Source organism: Penicillium alfredii, assembly GCF_028826965.1.
Source record: "Penicillium alfredii strain IBT 34128 chromosome Unknown utg000009l_segment0_segment0, whole genome shotgun sequence".
In the NCBI taxonomy this organism is placed as follows: domain Eukaryota; kingdom Fungi; phylum Ascomycota; class Eurotiomycetes; order Eurotiales; family Aspergillaceae; genus Penicillium; species Penicillium alfredii.
This window is the reverse complement of record NW_026622706.1, coordinates 3217690-3233146: the sequence shown is the minus strand read 5'-3', so window position 1 is coordinate 3233146 and position 15457 is coordinate 3217690. Positions and strand designations below refer to the sequence as shown.

General features: G+C 50.1%; 8 protein-coding genes across 8 annotated transcripts; 3 read left to right on the top strand and 5 right to left on the bottom strand.

The window, feature by feature from the left end:
* Positions 1 to 2261: 2261 nt before the first annotated feature.
* NUU61_007126 (sterol desaturase family protein) lies at positions 2262 to 3382 on the top strand (the record flags this gene model as incomplete). The annotated part of the gene is made up of 2 exons (XM_056657651.1): positions 2262 to 2530; positions 2596 to 3382. 2 exons carry the CDS (start codon positions 2262 to 2264, stop codon positions 3380 to 3382), a joined length of 1056 nt encoding a protein of 351 aa, XP_056510451.1.
* Positions 3383 to 4047: 665 nt separating this feature from the next.
* Positions 4048 to 5137, bottom strand: NUU61_007125 (uncharacterized protein; the record flags this gene model as incomplete). Its single annotated transcript, XM_056657650.1, has 2 exons — positions 4048 to 4835; positions 5095 to 5137. The coding sequence occupies 2 exons, from the start codon at positions 5135 to 5137 to the stop codon at positions 4048 to 4050; spliced, it is 831 nt and encodes a 276-aa protein (XP_056510450.1).
* Positions 5138 to 5479: 342 nt separating this feature from the next.
* On the bottom strand, positions 5480 to 7070 carry NUU61_007124 (pepsin-like aspartic protease; the record flags this gene model as incomplete). The annotated part of the gene is made up of 2 exons (XM_056657649.1): positions 5480 to 6417; positions 6512 to 7070. 2 exons carry the CDS (start codon positions 7068 to 7070, stop codon positions 5480 to 5482), a joined length of 1497 nt encoding a protein of 498 aa, XP_056510449.1.
* Positions 7071 to 7798: 728 nt separating this feature from the next.
* On the bottom strand, positions 7799 to 9181 carry NUU61_007123 (tryptophan--tRNA ligase MSW1; the record flags this gene model as incomplete). The annotated part of the gene is made up of 5 exons (XM_056657648.1): positions 7799 to 8244; positions 8305 to 8423; positions 8479 to 8594; positions 8671 to 8751; positions 8816 to 9181. 5 exons carry the CDS (start codon positions 9179 to 9181, stop codon positions 7799 to 7801), a joined length of 1128 nt encoding a protein of 375 aa, XP_056510448.1.
* A 361-nt stretch (positions 9182 to 9542) lies between these two features.
* On the bottom strand, positions 9543 to 10235 carry NUU61_007122 (mitochondrial 37S ribosomal protein uS10m; the record flags this gene model as incomplete). The annotated part of the gene is made up of 1 exon (XM_056657647.1): positions 9543 to 10235. One exon carries the CDS (start codon positions 10233 to 10235, stop codon positions 9543 to 9545), a length of 693 nt encoding a protein of 230 aa, XP_056510447.1.
* An 863-nt stretch (positions 10236 to 11098) lies between these two features.
* On the top strand, positions 11099 to 12402 carry NUU61_007121 (purine-nucleoside phosphorylase; the record flags this gene model as incomplete). The annotated part of the gene is made up of 7 exons (XM_056657646.1): positions 11099 to 11300; positions 11354 to 11432; positions 11485 to 11564; positions 11640 to 11692; positions 11763 to 11965; positions 12025 to 12304; positions 12361 to 12402. 7 exons carry the CDS (start codon positions 11099 to 11101, stop codon positions 12400 to 12402), a joined length of 939 nt encoding a protein of 312 aa, XP_056510446.1.
* Positions 12403 to 12557: 155 nt separating this feature from the next.
* On the bottom strand, positions 12558 to 13518 carry NUU61_007120 (Fcf2 domain-containing protein; the record flags this gene model as incomplete). Its single annotated transcript, XM_056657645.1, has 2 exons — positions 12558 to 12932; positions 13156 to 13518. The coding sequence occupies 2 exons, from the start codon at positions 13516 to 13518 to the stop codon at positions 12558 to 12560; spliced, it is 738 nt and encodes a 245-aa protein (XP_056510445.1).
* Positions 13519 to 14259: 741 nt separating this feature from the next.
* On the top strand, positions 14260 to 15384 carry hapE (CCAAT-binding factor complex subunit HapE; the record flags this gene model as incomplete). Its single annotated transcript, XM_056657644.1, has 5 exons — positions 14260 to 14399; positions 14477 to 14519; positions 14581 to 14637; positions 14698 to 15324; positions 15382 to 15384. 5 exons carry the CDS (start codon positions 14260 to 14262, stop codon positions 15382 to 15384), a joined length of 870 nt encoding a protein of 289 aa, XP_056510444.1.
* Between the last annotated feature and the right edge of the window lie 73 nt (positions 15385 to 15457).

The following is a 15457-nucleotide window of genomic DNA, read 5'->3' as shown; positions in this document are numbered from 1 at the left end:
GGAGAGAAGAGGAGGGGGAGAGGGGGCAAGGTTGGAGATGACAGTTCGAGCGGGAAGGTTGGGGAGGGGGGGGGAATGGAATTGGCGGCTACCGTTGACGCGAGAAGCGAGGTAATAGGCTAGAAGCGCACTGGGTCTTACAGTAACAGATCTCACCAGGAAAAGGAGAACCGAGCCAATAATCTCGGCAATCCGTTTGCAGCCGTCCGATCAGAAAGAAAGAATCAATTGCGCGGCTCTTTCTTGGGGGCCCAGATGCTCTGAAGAGCTTTCGGGCTGAAGATACCCGGTGGTACTTGGATCTACAGCAAGTACTGCCGGTACTGGAGGTACTTCTCAGTACAGGGGAGTGGGGCCTGGGGAATCAGGCAGAGAGGTACCACCTTGTAAACTTGCATGGAAGCTCAATCAAATCGGGAGGCAAAATAGAATTTAAAATATATAAAATAAAACCCTGCCTCTTTATTTCCAGATCCTAGATAAACAATCATCTTGTAACCTTAGAACTATTCTACTTAAAAAGGTACTTAGAGGTATATAGGGTCTGCGGTAGCTCACAAAGGAATTTAAGGTAACGTAATCCACAAGCGAGTGCTGCACCATACGAAAATCGCGTCATCTTCGCGAATCTATCTAATTCAATTGCTTACTATGCTACCATATCGCTCTCAAATACTAGAAAATCTATCGAGAAAGAGGGTAGGATCTTATTAGCTATCGAGGCGAGTTAGAAGCAAGAAATTCTTTCGATTCGCGAAGTAGCGCGCAGATTTGAAGTCTAGCTAATCCTTTTAAGCTAATTCACGCGTTAATTGCTAGAAATTGACCTAATTCGAAGAAGAATCAATTCTCTAATAGATTCTCTCTATAGATCGACATAAAATAATTCCTTGGTTAATAACTATACGAGAAATAGTTACTATTCTATTAGCTAAATATAGATCTACCTTTATTTAGTCTATTAGGTAGAATTAGGTCCATAATTTTATTAAACGCTAACCAACCCTCTGCTTCGATCACTACTTTCACCCAATTTGGTATCGAATTCGATTGATTTTACAGAACCCCCTGTTCAATCTTATCCTATGCTTCTTGCGCTGCATCGACTAAACGTTCTAGTATAGTACTATTATTAGGTATATCTAGTAGCTTAGGGTGTAGCTCATAGATTTTTATCTTTAATAAAACCTACATGTTACGGAACCTGCAGACACCAGTTATCTGAGGACCCCGCAACTTGACGATGGGCCACCAAGAGTAAGTATAAGCCTAAACGCCGGCGGAAACTGACGGCAAAATATATATTTAAGGGGAAATACATTATATATATATCTATATAGATTAGCTTTCCTTTAGCACCGCTTTATTATATAACTCGATAGAGCGAGTGATCTAGTGGGATAGATCGGGGAATCTATTCTAATAGACTAGGCGATCTGTATAGATAGATTAGGGAAATAGAAAGACTAGATATATATAAAGATACTCCTTCGCGTTTATATTTAGTTCTTCGTGATTAATTATATATTATTTCTTGGATACCACCTTTAGTCTTATTTATAGTTTACCTTCGTGATAAATATCCTACGAGTAGGGGAGCTACTCCGGTACTAACCTATTCGGCGTATACTTAACTAGCATATCTTCGCAAGTACCCAATAGGATCCATCTATATAAGGCCGGGCGTGGCATCAGCAGGATTGAGGATAGGCTTAAGGCTTACAGTTAACAAGAGAAGTATCACCTTTAAGGACCAACTCACAGTGACCAGGTAGGTATGCGTAGCAATAGGCAGATACCTCAAGATCAAGGCCTATCAGTTCAAGAGGCTCGTAAGCTAATATCGACTACGCACTAAGCCTCTAAAGCCTCATCAGCTACTTCGGCAGATCTTCATCAGCAAGCTTCGCAGCCAATTCAGCGAGCGCCACCGCGCTGCAGCGACTGTCGCGAATGAGGGTATTGAAGATTTCAATGTCCAAAACGTCTTAATTAGGTTTTTTTCCCTTGTATATAAAGGCGTTGTGGTGAATATAAATCGATTTGAATTCTATATACTTGGTATGCTGCGGCACTCGCTTGTGGATTACGTTATCGTCAAGTACAAACGCTGATTAAGCACCACCCCATCCAATGGCATTGCCCCGGCTGCGTGGGTTCCGCGCTGGTGTGACTGCAGGAGGAATTTATTATTCGCCGATCTCTCCCCTGGGCCTTTCCACTTCACTCTCCTCAAAACACCCTCTCTTTTGGTCTCGAAGATGGATATCATCCTCGAACTCTGGGACACCTTTATTGGGGATCGCCTGTACTCGACCATTCTCCCAACCTCGCTTTCCTCCGCCGTATCCTTCCCGGGTTTTGTGAACGCGGCCAACAGTTCCCTGTCCCTCTTCGGTGCGGCCGAGCCCTTTGTCTACGAACCCGCCACCCAATTGATTCATTTGGAACCCTCCAAATATGCGTACCTGAGTGCATGGCCAAGGAACAATGTCTATCGACAATTCACCAGCTTTTTCCTGATCACCTGGTATAGTCCCCCCTCTCCCCTCTCAAGGCCTTTGGATGGGATGTGGTCACTGACAGACCGAATAGGATTTTTGGCCTCTTAGTGTATTTCACGGTTGCAACGCTGTCTTACATCTTCATATGGGACAAGACTACGGTCAAGCATCCGAAATTCCTCCGGAACCAGATCACCTTGGAAATCAAGCAGGCCATGGGGGCCATGCCCCCCATGGCTCTATTGACAGCTCCATTCTTTGTGCTTGAGGTTCGAGGCTACGCCAAACTCTACGACGCCGTCTCCGATGAGCCTTTTTCGTACTACAGCCTCCTGCAATTCCCGTTCTTCATCTGTTTCACCGATTTCTTCATCTACTGGATCCACCGTGGCCTGCACCATCCGCTCGTCTACAAGACCCTGCATAAGCCTCACCACAAGTGGATTATGCCGAGTCCCTACGCCTCCCACGCATTCCACCCGCTTGACGGTTGGGCCCAGAGTGTCCCGTACCACGTCTTCCCATTCATCTTCCCGCTCCAGAAGCTCGCCTATGTGTTCCTGTTTGGCTTCATCAACCTCTGGACTGTCTTCATCCATGATGGCGAGTATGTGGCCAACAGCCCCGTCGTGAACGGAGCTGCCTGCCACACCATGCACCACCTGTACTTCAACTACAACTATGGCCAATTTACCACGCTGTGGGACCGCATGGGTGGTAGCTACCGCAAGCCCAACGAAGAGCTCTTCCGACGGGAGACTAAGATGGGGAAAAAGGAGTGGGAAAAGCAGTCCAAGGAGATGGAAGCGATTCTCCAGACCGTCGAGGGAGAGGACGACCGCAGCTACCTGGTCCCGGAACAGAAGAAAACTTTGTGATCTTCAAGTGTTGTTTCTTCCTCCTAAACGGATTTCTGCCGGCTTCCCTTCCCTCGAGTTGCTGGTTTGAGCTTCCGGCATGAGTGACGAGTTCATGGCTCTTTGGTCCCTTGTCATCCTTTCCTTTCCTTTTTTTCTTTCCCTCCATCAACCGGGCTTGTTGATTCGAGAACTTTAATTGGCCCTGTGCGCATCTTAGACCTGTTTTAATACTCAAAAAGCTGACCCCGGCCCCTGTGGCCCGCCGGCGGTCTGCTTGGTTCTGTACATATTTTCATGGCACACGCAGATTACCCTGGAATGAGATCTCGATTGAGATCTGAAGTTTGACATTTCTAATTAATAGCCAAAGACTGGCTCTTGTTTATACTGCACAGCTTTGCGAGTCTCCCGTTGAGCAAGAACCAGTGTTTTTTTGCTGCCTTTGAATATTTTCTCATTGCTCGCATCTGTCCTTGGACGCTGCACTGTTATTATCTCGTATCTCTGATGCCATCATGATATCGCGCCTCTCGTAAAGCTCCGCCAGTCAGCGACCAGATGGCCCCGTTAATGAAGGATAGAGACTTGATGTATCTGTCATTGAACGGTCCGAGGTTCTTCCAGGCACCATGTCCCCATCTGTCACCTGCCTGGTGGAAGATGGGATTGAGCCATCAACATTCTTATCGTTCGTGGCTTTGTCTTTGGATGACAACACATCGAGAGCCATCATGCGGGTGAAATCCATTAGCCAATAACTCTTGCTCTGTGATCGGCCACACCTCGGCGCTGGAGGCATCTGCTTGTCCGGAAGCAATCGCTTGGTGCATGGCAACCACTCGATTTGCCTGCGCAATATCGCCACACTCGAGCACAGTGACCTTGGCCCGTAGGCGAAAAGACAGAGTGATGAGGCGGTGATAGAAGATGTCCTCAGGCCTGCCACCGGCCAGTCCTTCGCTATCAACGCTATCAACCAAAGGAGGCACTAGAGCCAATTTGGGTTCAAAGCGCCGAACACTGCGCGCGGTAGTGCCGTCGCGAAAAGCAGATGGAGAAATATATGGAGGATTCGAGATCAGTACATCACAGCCAAGGTCTGGAGATGGGTCCTCAAACATATTAGGTCGAGAAAGGCAGTTACGCAGTACCTCTTCGACCACTGGGACCGAGGCATCGCCTTGCCCGAGGACATCGGCGAGACTAAAGTGGACATCCGTGGATGCCCGACGGGTTAATAAACCCCGTTGAAGATTATATGCGAGATTCTTCTGCGCCAGTTCTAAAGCAGTGGGACTGATATCCAGCCCCCGAACCGACAGTTGTTCAAAATGCGGCGCCAAAAGTGCGTGGAGAAGAAGTGCGATACACCCTGTGCCGGTACAGAGATCGATAACGCGTAGGGGTCTCGCCTTGCCCGGAAGGGTTGCGTCTTGCTTGCATGCCACGGCAAGTCGCCGAGCCAGTTTGGCTGCGTGAAAGGTATAGGATTCGGTATCGGGTCTGAAAGAGGAATGAAAAAAAAAAAAATCAGCTATCGAGCCGGGTCCGATGTCTTCGCGGACACAGACCTGGGGATTAACACGCCTCGTTTGCAGAGGATCTCCAAATCGCCGAAGGGCTGGTCGCCCAAGATATATTGGAGTGGAAATCCTTTGGATCGCCTCTCGCACATGGATTTCAGACGGGTCTTCCATCCTCGTCCCCATGCATTTTGCCTGGATGGCGACTGGCTATCGCGGAGCGCGCATTCACGTAGCCAACGCAGTTCATTGCGGGCAGAATCGATCGAGCGACATTCTTGGAGAAGCAAGACAAGCAGAGGGTTTTCCCTATGCGCCTGGCGAAGCAGCGAGAAAGGGAGTCGGGGCATTGACGCGAGATCAGAGGGAAAGCCTCATGTGAGCCCGGTGGGAGATCCACGAAATGCCAAGCCCAATCTCTTCCACTACGCCTTCATCCTCATCACCATAGTTTCTCGAACAAAAAGTCGCAATTTCATACTGCATGAATATTCGGCTCTAAGGGAAAATATGTACATCAATTGCCCCTCCCTAACTCCGATACACTGCTAAACCATGCAAAGGGACATTCTAGACGAAATGAAATCAATCGTTAAAGCGCCAGCAGATAACCCGCACCGGCAATACCAAGCGCAAGGTGCTTCGGCATGCTTGTCGGCCGGGCAGCCATGTTGCCCGACGCTGGGATCGAGGTGAAGAGGCCTGATCCCCCCTGGGGACCCCCAATACGAGCCCCCGTGCCTGCTACAGCCACTGTCGTTACGGGGTTGGGAACCGCGGTGGCGCTGGGCACAGAGTCGTCGCCAGTTCCAATTTCCAAGACTTCGTCGTCGGTTGAGTTGAAGTTGGTGTTCGCCAAGGAGATCTCGTTGTTGGCGAGATCGTAGACCACATAGGCACTGCGCAGAAAGGTATCCCCCAGGACGGCCATGCTGTTCCCGGCAGGGACAATGCCAAAAACACAGGCTCGGTCCCCGTTGCGGAAATACAGGTCTCCCACATCGAGGACTAGTTCGTTGGCTCCCACCGTGATCGTCGGCGACGAAAAAGTATAGGAGACTTTGACATCCTTCTCGGCCAAACTACAGGGAACGTACCCGACTCCACTGGACGAGTCATAGTCGACATCCAGGTCATCGTAAATGTCTTTGACCACGGTGTCCGGCAGATAGGTGAGGGAACTTCCCGAGTCCAGAAGTACCCCCGCGGGCAGGGCCTTGGATGAATAGTTATGCTCGGTCGATGTGGTGGTCAGTGTGACCGCCGTCAAGGCAATGATGAACTGGGAGTAGAGCCCATGGACTTTTTGGATCGGCAAGGTCTCGAGTGAGCCGTGATATTTCTTGGTGTTGACCCCACCGAATAGGATCGAGCCTGTGCTGGCATCCAGGTCGTTGAGCCAGAGGCTGTAGGCGTTGGACTTGATCAAGCCTTTCTCGACCATAGCCTTGGGCAGATTGGCGTACGTCTTATCTCCACTCCGACTGACTTGGACCTCGTTGGAAGGATACCCAATACCCAACACGCCCTCTGGAAATGGGTGTGGTTAGCTTTTATTTATTATTATTATTTTTTTTTTTCAAAGAGCACGCATGGAAGACCAGAAAGAAAGGTTCCTACATACCCGAAGAGCCCGATGAGTAGCCCACCCCAAACTGAAAGTCCTTAATGGTGGCATCGCCGATGCGGAGAGTGTCTGTGACATAATTGCCGACCGCACCGGAGCCGTCCGCATAGCTGATATTAAAATCGGACGAGACAAAAGAATACGTCGAAGAGGCGCTGGAGTCATAAGTGCCGGACGAGCTGCAAGGATCGTCGTTAGAAGTACAAAGCGACGAATTGGGTGCATTACACCACAGATCGCTACTTCCAGTATCGAGAACCAGCCGCAGGGTTTGCTTTGGCGTCCCCAGCGTGACATTGCTGAAGTAAAGAGTTTCCTGGAGATCGTCAGTCACCAGGTCCAATTTCATCCATGTTCTATATTCAATGCAAACCTCGTTATCCAGATCTTGGCTGACTGTCTTGGCTCGTTTCCTCAATCGATCCCGGGCCGCGGGGTCCAGGACATTTTTGCGCTGGATATCCAAGCCCACCGCAGCTGGGATGTCTCTCTTCTGAAGATTCAGGCGACCCACCGCGGGAATTGCGAGGGTTGCCAGTAGAAGCGCAGACTTCATTTTCCAGGGTAATTTATGGGTTTATGGGAAATGTCGAGAGAACCTGAGAACACAAAAAAAAAAAAAAAAAAAAGAAAAGAAAAGGAAAAAGAATAGCTGGGACCGAGTCTATTATCATCTCCCGGACAATGTGCCACAGCTGTCGTATGCTCGCCACCCCAGACCTGTCATGACTCGAGTTGGGAACCTGGAAATTTGGGTCCTGGTCGAATTGTGGCTTGGTGGACCTCTTCGTTTTCGTTGCGAAAATGCCGAGGGATCCGTTGACGGGTAAGGCGCTGGTCCAAGTCTCCACCGGATTTGTCGTCGTCATCTTTTCGCGGGTTACCGAGAGGTTGAGGTTTTCCGGGTGCGGATGGTGCGAAATGTTAGAACACGAGAAAATAAATCATCATCGTAATAATAATAATAATAATAATAATAATAATAATAATAAATAATGCGAGATTGTTGCCGCGATTTTGGAAATAAAATAAAAATCAACTAAAATCCCCAAAGTTCTCTACGTACGCAGACACCCGTATACACGTAGTGGGCGATGACGCGGAGGGATGACGCTCTTTTACTGCACGGCACTGGATTGTTAATCATGCGAAAATGACCTGATTGGTTCGTTTCTAGTTCGGTTCTATATACAGGGTTATACATGGATGTTAAATTAGGGCATATGGTGGGGTCATCCCTAGGTAGTCTATACATATCTATTGTACAAGTTTCTGTCTACGCCATCACAGCCCCAGAGCGTCCCGAACTCGGTTCATGGTCCTGTTCGTGTTCGCCTGAGCAGCTTCAGCTCCTTGCTGAGCAATCACTTCCAGCTGAATCTGGTCCGCCATGATTTGCTGGTACCGCTCGCGGATGTCGTGAAGATGATGGACGATCCGCCCAGCCACGTGCTCCTTCAACGATCGGAGGCTTGCGTTTTGATACTCCGAGGCAATAATATCGCATGGGATATCCTCAAAATGACTGAGGATCTCAATCAAATTGGAAACACCAGGACGATGGATCGGATCGTATGTGATCATGGGCTCTGAGTCTGTGAGGGCGACTTTAACCTTCTTGTGAATGCTGGCCGGGGAATCGGTAAGAAGAACCCTCGATCGCTCATCGGCGTGGGACTTGGACATTTTAGAGGTTGGCTCTTTGAGCGACATAACTCGCTTGGCGGGAGCTGTTTACTTTTCGTCAACGATTTGCACCGTGGTTTTGTGGTCAGAGCGCGAGGTCTTACAGATCAACGCCTCGGGAATAGGAAACAGATCCCCAAAGAGGTGGTTAAAGCTATTGGCCGTGTATCTGGAGAACTCCAAGTGCTGTCGTTGGTCCTCGCCTACCGGGACATGAGTAGCTCTAGTAACCTATTAGCAAGAACCGAGAGCTCACCAAAGACAGATCAGCACCGCACCTATGGACGAGAATGTCGGCAGCTTGGAGCACAGGATAAGAAAAAAGTCCCAGTCGCAGCTGTGCCCGTGCCTCCGAATGCTCCAGTGTTGTGTCTTCTGGCAATTGTAGTTTGCTCTGGTGATGCCCCGGGCTAATTAGTCGCTGATACACGCAGGCTTCTTTTGTCCCTGGTGATCCAGGGACTACTTACCTTCCACTGGGTCATCCGCGAAAGATACCCCATTGAAGCAACGGTGCTCAGGATCCACATCAATTCCGCGTGTGCAGGCACCTGGTATCCGTCATTACTATCGAGATGTTACCCATCAAAGGACTTTGGGGGCGATAGCACCTACAGCAGACTGGTAGAAGATCGTGGAGCGATTCGGGTCCAGTCCCACAGCAAGGAGAGTTGCAAATGCCTCGGCTCTCCACTTTTTCAATTGAGAGGCGTTTTGCGGCACTGTCAATGCATGGAGGTCGACAATGGAGAAGAACAGCTTGGTCCCAGGGCTTGCATCTTGCTGCAGCTTCACCCATGGAAGGAGAGCCCCCAGGTAGTTACCCAAATGAGGGACACCGGTGGGCTGAATCCCAGAGAAGATCACAGGCTCTGGAACTGGTGTTTGCGGGCTGGTACTGCTCCATCGATACCAGGTCCTCGCAACACTAGAGAGCTTTTCCCAGCGCGCACGGTGGGAATTTTCCCTCAGTGATGCCATGAGGCTGCCATGACGACAAATGGCGGCACACATCCTCTATCGGATCATGAAGGAGCGCAAAGGTGGGAAAATTGGGTCTGCGTGCGATGCTTTCTCGACACTCGGCCGCAACCACACAGAGGGACCACGTGACCTGGATCAACAGATAGCCGAAAGTACCGAGTAGTTCTACTGATGTTTATGCGAATGACTAGAGAAAACCAGAACTGAAAATAAAGAATTTAACGCCCATTCTCCGCTGGGGTTAGGTATGAGAAACAATAAAATACATGGAGCCCGGAGAGAGGTTGCATCAAATGGGTAAGAAAACCAGTCGAAATACCCAAGACTATGGGGCAGTGAACCCCAAGATATGCACAGTCTATTGATTGTTGCGCTCGGCAAACCGACCAGTTTCCAAGATATCGAACTTGGCGTTCTCTGCCGACTTGTTCTCCCGTTGTCCAAATTGGGCGAGGTATGGGCGAAGAGACTGTTCGATCTCGGGCAAAGATTCATCCATGGCCTTGCCAACATCTGTCATATCACCGGTGGTTAGTAGTTGGGTTATCCAAGCAATTTCGAGGGAAGGGTAAACTGTACCGAGGCTTTCGTGTTCCCAGACATTGGCCTTCATGCCGACCCCGTAGAACGCGTGCTTCCGAAGGAAGGCGAGCCACGTTTGCACTACCTGCGGATTGCCATCCTTGATTTGAATCAACCGACGAAGGGTAATTCGCTCGAAATTTTCCTTGCTTTTCTTGTGCACGAAATTGCTTCGCAGTACGGTCCAGCGTTGAACAAGGCGAGGCAGGGGCACGGGGCCGGACACGGGGAGGTTGAGGTAGTACGCAGCGCGAATGGCGAAGTCCGCAAAAAACTCGACGTTATCAACGCTGTAGGATCGCAGCTGAAGATCACACACTGGAAGACCGTATTCCGCCTTCCTGCGCAGCGGTCGTAAATATATCGCTTGTACGCTTCGTGGCAGTCGAGCGTTCTCGCCAAGAGCTCCTAACCGTTCCGCCCTGACAGAATAGTGAGCAACAGTGGGTTTGGAACAGCTCTGGATCATGCGCCTTGGAGACTAACCATTCTTTCACGCGTGGCTCGGAGGGTTGTTCGGGGGGTTGCTCGGGGGATTGCTGGGGTGTCGACCTGAGCTCAAACGCAATTAGCCAGGAACCCCAACAGTGAACACTGGAGAAGAAGCTGTATCTCACGGAGAAGGAGATTTCGACGTGGGGTCCACTTGGACCGTTGTCTCTTGCCCTGGCGATGAGACATTCGGTTGGCTTGATAGAGAGCGGATAGATCCGGGCACCTTCCCCGAGGCAGTCAGCGCGATTGCAATGGTAAATGAAAACAGCAAGAGTAAAATACCCGTAGTTGGCGGCCCACTCCAATTAAGGAGCGTGTAGAATATGAAAACATGGTCGATAGTGTACAATTGGGGGGAGATGGATGGACGGGGGGTTTTTTTTTTGCAGGTTGGCCTGGGGCTGACCGCCTTGCAACCACCCGCGGTGCATCCATGGACTGAAGTACTGGATCCAACGGGTTTGGACTAGAATCACCGCTGAACACTCGGGGTTTGTAGGGTTCATGCGGTGGTTCTTTTCGACTTACAGGTCTACAGGCTTAGAAATTCGAGTTCTCTTTTGGTCATGGATGTTGGGGTGTTACAGGAGAGAGAGAGACATGGGAGGGCAGCAATAGGAATGAACACAGATATAGAGAACAAAATAAAAAAGAACATCCGTTCAAACTCGAATGCGAATCAAATAGAGACAGAAAGAAAGAAAGAAAGAAAAAGCCGGTCTTGCAATTGAAGTAGAAACTCGCAATAGAACCACCGGGATGACTACGCACTCGGCAATCTTTTCAACCTCACGCTCTCATCTTTTCTTTCTCCAACGAACCAGTGTAGGCGCCAAAATGACCAAATCCGACCTTTCCTCATTCCAGCAAGCCAATGAGGCGGTATCGTTCCTCGAGAGTCGCTTGCCCGAGGGTTTGCAAAATCCCCGAGTGGCCATCGTCTGTGGTTCCGGGCTAGGAGGACTGGCAGACACCATTCACGCCCAGCCGCGGGCAGAATACGACTACGCATCCATCCCCCATTTTCCTCGTCCAACAGGTATGGTCTGGTCACTGAAAATGTGGTTGATCAAAATGACTGATCGTTCCTAGTCGCGGGACATGCTGGGAAGTTGGTTTTTGGGTTGCTTGGCCACAAGATCCCCGCAGTGTTGATGGTGGGCCGTACGCAGTGAGTCTCAATACAGAATCGCCGAGATGCGCCTTTGCTGATGCTGGTGTAGCTACTACGAGGGGCACTCGATTGATCGAGTTACCTTCCCTATTCGCGTGTTCAAGCAGCTGGGGGTTGACACTGTCGTGCGTGAGTTTTACATGGTCCCCTCAGGTCTAGCGCCAAAAAAGACCGCGATTTATAGCTGATCTATGTATGGTATAGTGACAAATGCGGCTGGAGGCCTGAATGCTGAATATTCTGTGGGAGATATCGTCGTGCTGAATGATGCAAGGCCTCACCCTCCCGAATAATCACCGAGCTTGAACTGCTAACTCCCCCCGGCAGCATATCTTCCTGGCAGGCCTGGCAGGCGTGCATCCTTTGAGAGGGCCAAATGCCGAAGAATTCGGAGTTCGCTTCCCACCTTTATCCGATGCATATGATCTCGACCTTCGTCGCCAGGTGCACCAGGCATGGAAAGCAGTGATCCCCACCGGAAGCACAAGAAGGCTGCATGAAGGTGTCTATGCGTTCGTCGGAGGTCCTACGTAAGCATGCCATGGGAACATTGCCTCGCTTGACAAAGCCTCCAACTGACAATACCCAGGTATGAGACAAGAGCCGAAAGCCGAATGCTTCGATTGTTGGGGGCCGATGTGGTGGGAATGTCAACAGTCCCGGAGATCGTCGTAGCCAGGCACTGCGGTGTTCGAGTGCTAGCATTTAGCCTCGTGACCAACAATGCTGTGCTGTCTCCAGTCCCTCGAGGCGACGAGGATATTTTCCAGAACAAAGCAGCAGGCGAACTGAGCGCCATTTTGGAGGAAGGCAAGGCGGGACACGAGGAGGTTCTTGAAGCTGGCCGGACCGCGGCGCTTGATATGCAGGTAAGATGCCCCTTCGTGTCCACCAAACCGTAGCCGATAATTAACACCAATGGCAGACATTGGTCGTGCAAACACTGGTGAACGTCTTCGAGTCTTAAAAAATGGTGGTCAACACCCTCGAAGTTTCACATGTTGGTGCATCGGGGCAGTCACAAGGGTTGATGAGAGGCCCAGTGAGTATAGATCTCGATGAATGTATGTAGCAAGCCAATCAACGATGATTTACCGCCAGACCAGCAAGGCAAGGAAGAAATTATTTGTTTTTCCGGCTCCTCTTTGCCTGGAGGTTTTTGTAAAAGGCCTTCTTCCCGCTCTGCTTTGTGGTTTGAATGTCCTTGTACTTGGATTCAAACCGTCTCGTCTCTCTTTCAAGAGCCATGGTTTCTTCAACAAATGTCTTCTTGCGATCCTTCTTCGTGATCCGGCCGCTGAAAAACTCGGTCGGGCCCTCGATAATGGTTCCGACCTGAGAGAACTCGGGCAGTTTTGCTTTGCCGCTTTCCTTTTTGTAGTGTCTCTTTGGGTCCAGCACGGAGCGCATTCGAAGAAGTTGGAAATCCCTCTTGAGTTCGGGCGTCAGTTCCGTCTTCGGGAGGTTGAACCAATCAGCCCCAGCAGTAGGCTTGTCCTTGAAGATTGTCGGCAGTCAGCAGAGGAGCGAAGACGCCATGCAAAAACGTTAAAAAAGACATCATGAGATGAATGCTCAGAGTAACTATGAAATAAAGACTCTCATTGGTACAGCACAGCCCAAGACGGACTGGTTACGCTGCATCAAGCGCTAATGCGTTGGGATAAAATTTCCTCATAGCAATGGAAAGGGGAAGATGGAGACAGGGTCTTCGACTCACTTGGTTTAATTTCTTGGTATGAATTGGGTGCAGAGAGTTCGATAATTCCTTCTGCTTTGGATCAATGATGTGGGCTGAATCCACCGTGGCACTCTCCTCGCCCTGACGAACATAGGGCTCGATAGAGGAACCTGTCAATTTCGGAATTCTAAGGTGACATGAGTCCTTGTCTCCCAGGAAAGTATAACCATGAATCCCACTAGCATACCTTAATGATGTGGCATCGGCGGGTGTGACTTGATTGTTGGGGCCTCGCAGTCGATTTTCTGCTTCTAGAAGAAGCTGTTGGATCTGGGCATCGGTCAAATCCACCTCGTCCTGAGGAGAGACAGTATTGGCCTCCCCACGAGCTAGATCTGCCATCCCTGCTGGTTTGGATGAGAGAAATCGTGAGAGCAGTCCACTGGGGGGGGGGGGGGGGGAGAACGTAAATCTTGGTTTTTTTTTGGGCTGGTAGCTTTTAGCTTGTCGGAACCGGAGAAACTTTTATGAGAAATCTTTTTCTTTTTCCCTTATTGATCACATGACTTTATAAGGCCCTTACTTAGGTTCCATGTACTGGAACCTACATGGCTTGAATTTTCTGCGCGCATAATATGTACCGGTACTTTCCATCAAGTACCAGCTTTAGTAGACCACCCCGCACGATCAGACCAGGAGATGATTATGCTGATTGATCAACCTGCCCCATTCTGACTACATAAGACTATTCTTGTAAAATGTCAAATATATAAATACCATAAGGATCTTAAGGAAAAAGGTGAACGACGTAAGAAATCCAATTGCTGGACGAAAGAGCTTGGAGGGGGACACCCGGAAACGTCAGACCGCTGCCCGTGCTTGGCACGCTCCTACGCGCTTCTCATCGCACACCTGCACCTCGGCTTGACACGTTCTCCCGGGGCAGATCAGTTCGTCGGATTCCATCAATTTGATTAGTTTATTTGCAATTCCTTCCATCGCGCCTCCTCTCGGACTCGGCGGCCCGTCCCATCCGTTCTCCAGTCGCGTCGCATTCTCCCAGCATCCTGGTGAGCTCGCAACACCAGCTTAATTCCATCTGATCCCGGACACCACACACGGTTCCAAACACGCTATTTTCCCATGGATCCCGCCTCTCAGGGTGCCGGCCCACAGCAGGGCAGACCACAGCAGCCCTCTTATGATACCCAGAATGGAGGACATTATGGTAATTCAATTCCAACATCACCCTACACCGTGATCGAGAACTGCGCCGGGACCTGGTTATAGGCAAATTGCTGGCCTTGTCTCTTCCTAACTCGAGCTCAGTTAAGTGCATAAGCTGACATTGCGATTATAGGGGCCAGTGCAGCGGTAATGCCATCCACCATGACCAGAGCCTTGTCGCGATGATCTCGTGGCGATGAGTCTAAGATACAGCTAGCTAACATTCAACCTAATTAGCTTTCAGCGCAAGGTTATGCACCAGTCGCCGAGCTCTACACCGGCACTTGGGCCAACGTAAGTTCCTAGGGAATTCTAGCCTCGTCTCCCGCAAGCCCAAATACTTATTTTTTCCAGGTAAACCAAGGCCTTCAAGGAACAGCTCGCGATATCCTGACGACCTATTGGCAACATGTGATCTCCCATCTGGAAAACGAGAGCCACGACTATAAGGTTCATCAGCTGCCACTGGCTCGCATCAAGAAGGTGATGAAAGCGGATCCAGAGGTCAAAATGATCTCCGCGGAGGCGCCGATCTTGTTTGCCAAGGGTTGCGACATCTTCATTACGGAATTGACCATGCGCGCCTGGATCCACGCCGAAGACAACAAGCGCCGTACACTGCAGCGGTCTGATATTGCTGCGGCTCTTTCCAAGTCCGACATGTTTGATTTCCTTATCGATATTGTCCCTCGTGAAGAAGCGACCTCGCATGCCAAGCGATCTAGCCAGGCTGGTACGGCACCCGGACCTTCAGCGGGTCAATTGCCGCCGACACAGCATGGCGTTCAGCCGCACCAACATATGGGGCCTGCGGATTATGGGTCCCTGGGCCAACATGGTCTCCCGCAAGACCAGGAGTATCGCCCACAGCCGGCGATGTACCCTGGAGCAGTCCAGTCTGACCCAACCACGGCATACGGGCAGCCCCAGTCTCAAATGTTTGAGGGAATGTATGCGTACCCGCATCTGCCTCCCCAGCAGGTACGTGACCATCGAAGTGTCCGATCTATCTTGAGAATGAAGGCTAATGTCATCAAGTAAATGGATATTATGCAACTTGTTCCACGGCAGCTTGAGGAATAGTGCATGTTTTGAGATAAATGCTTCGATCTTA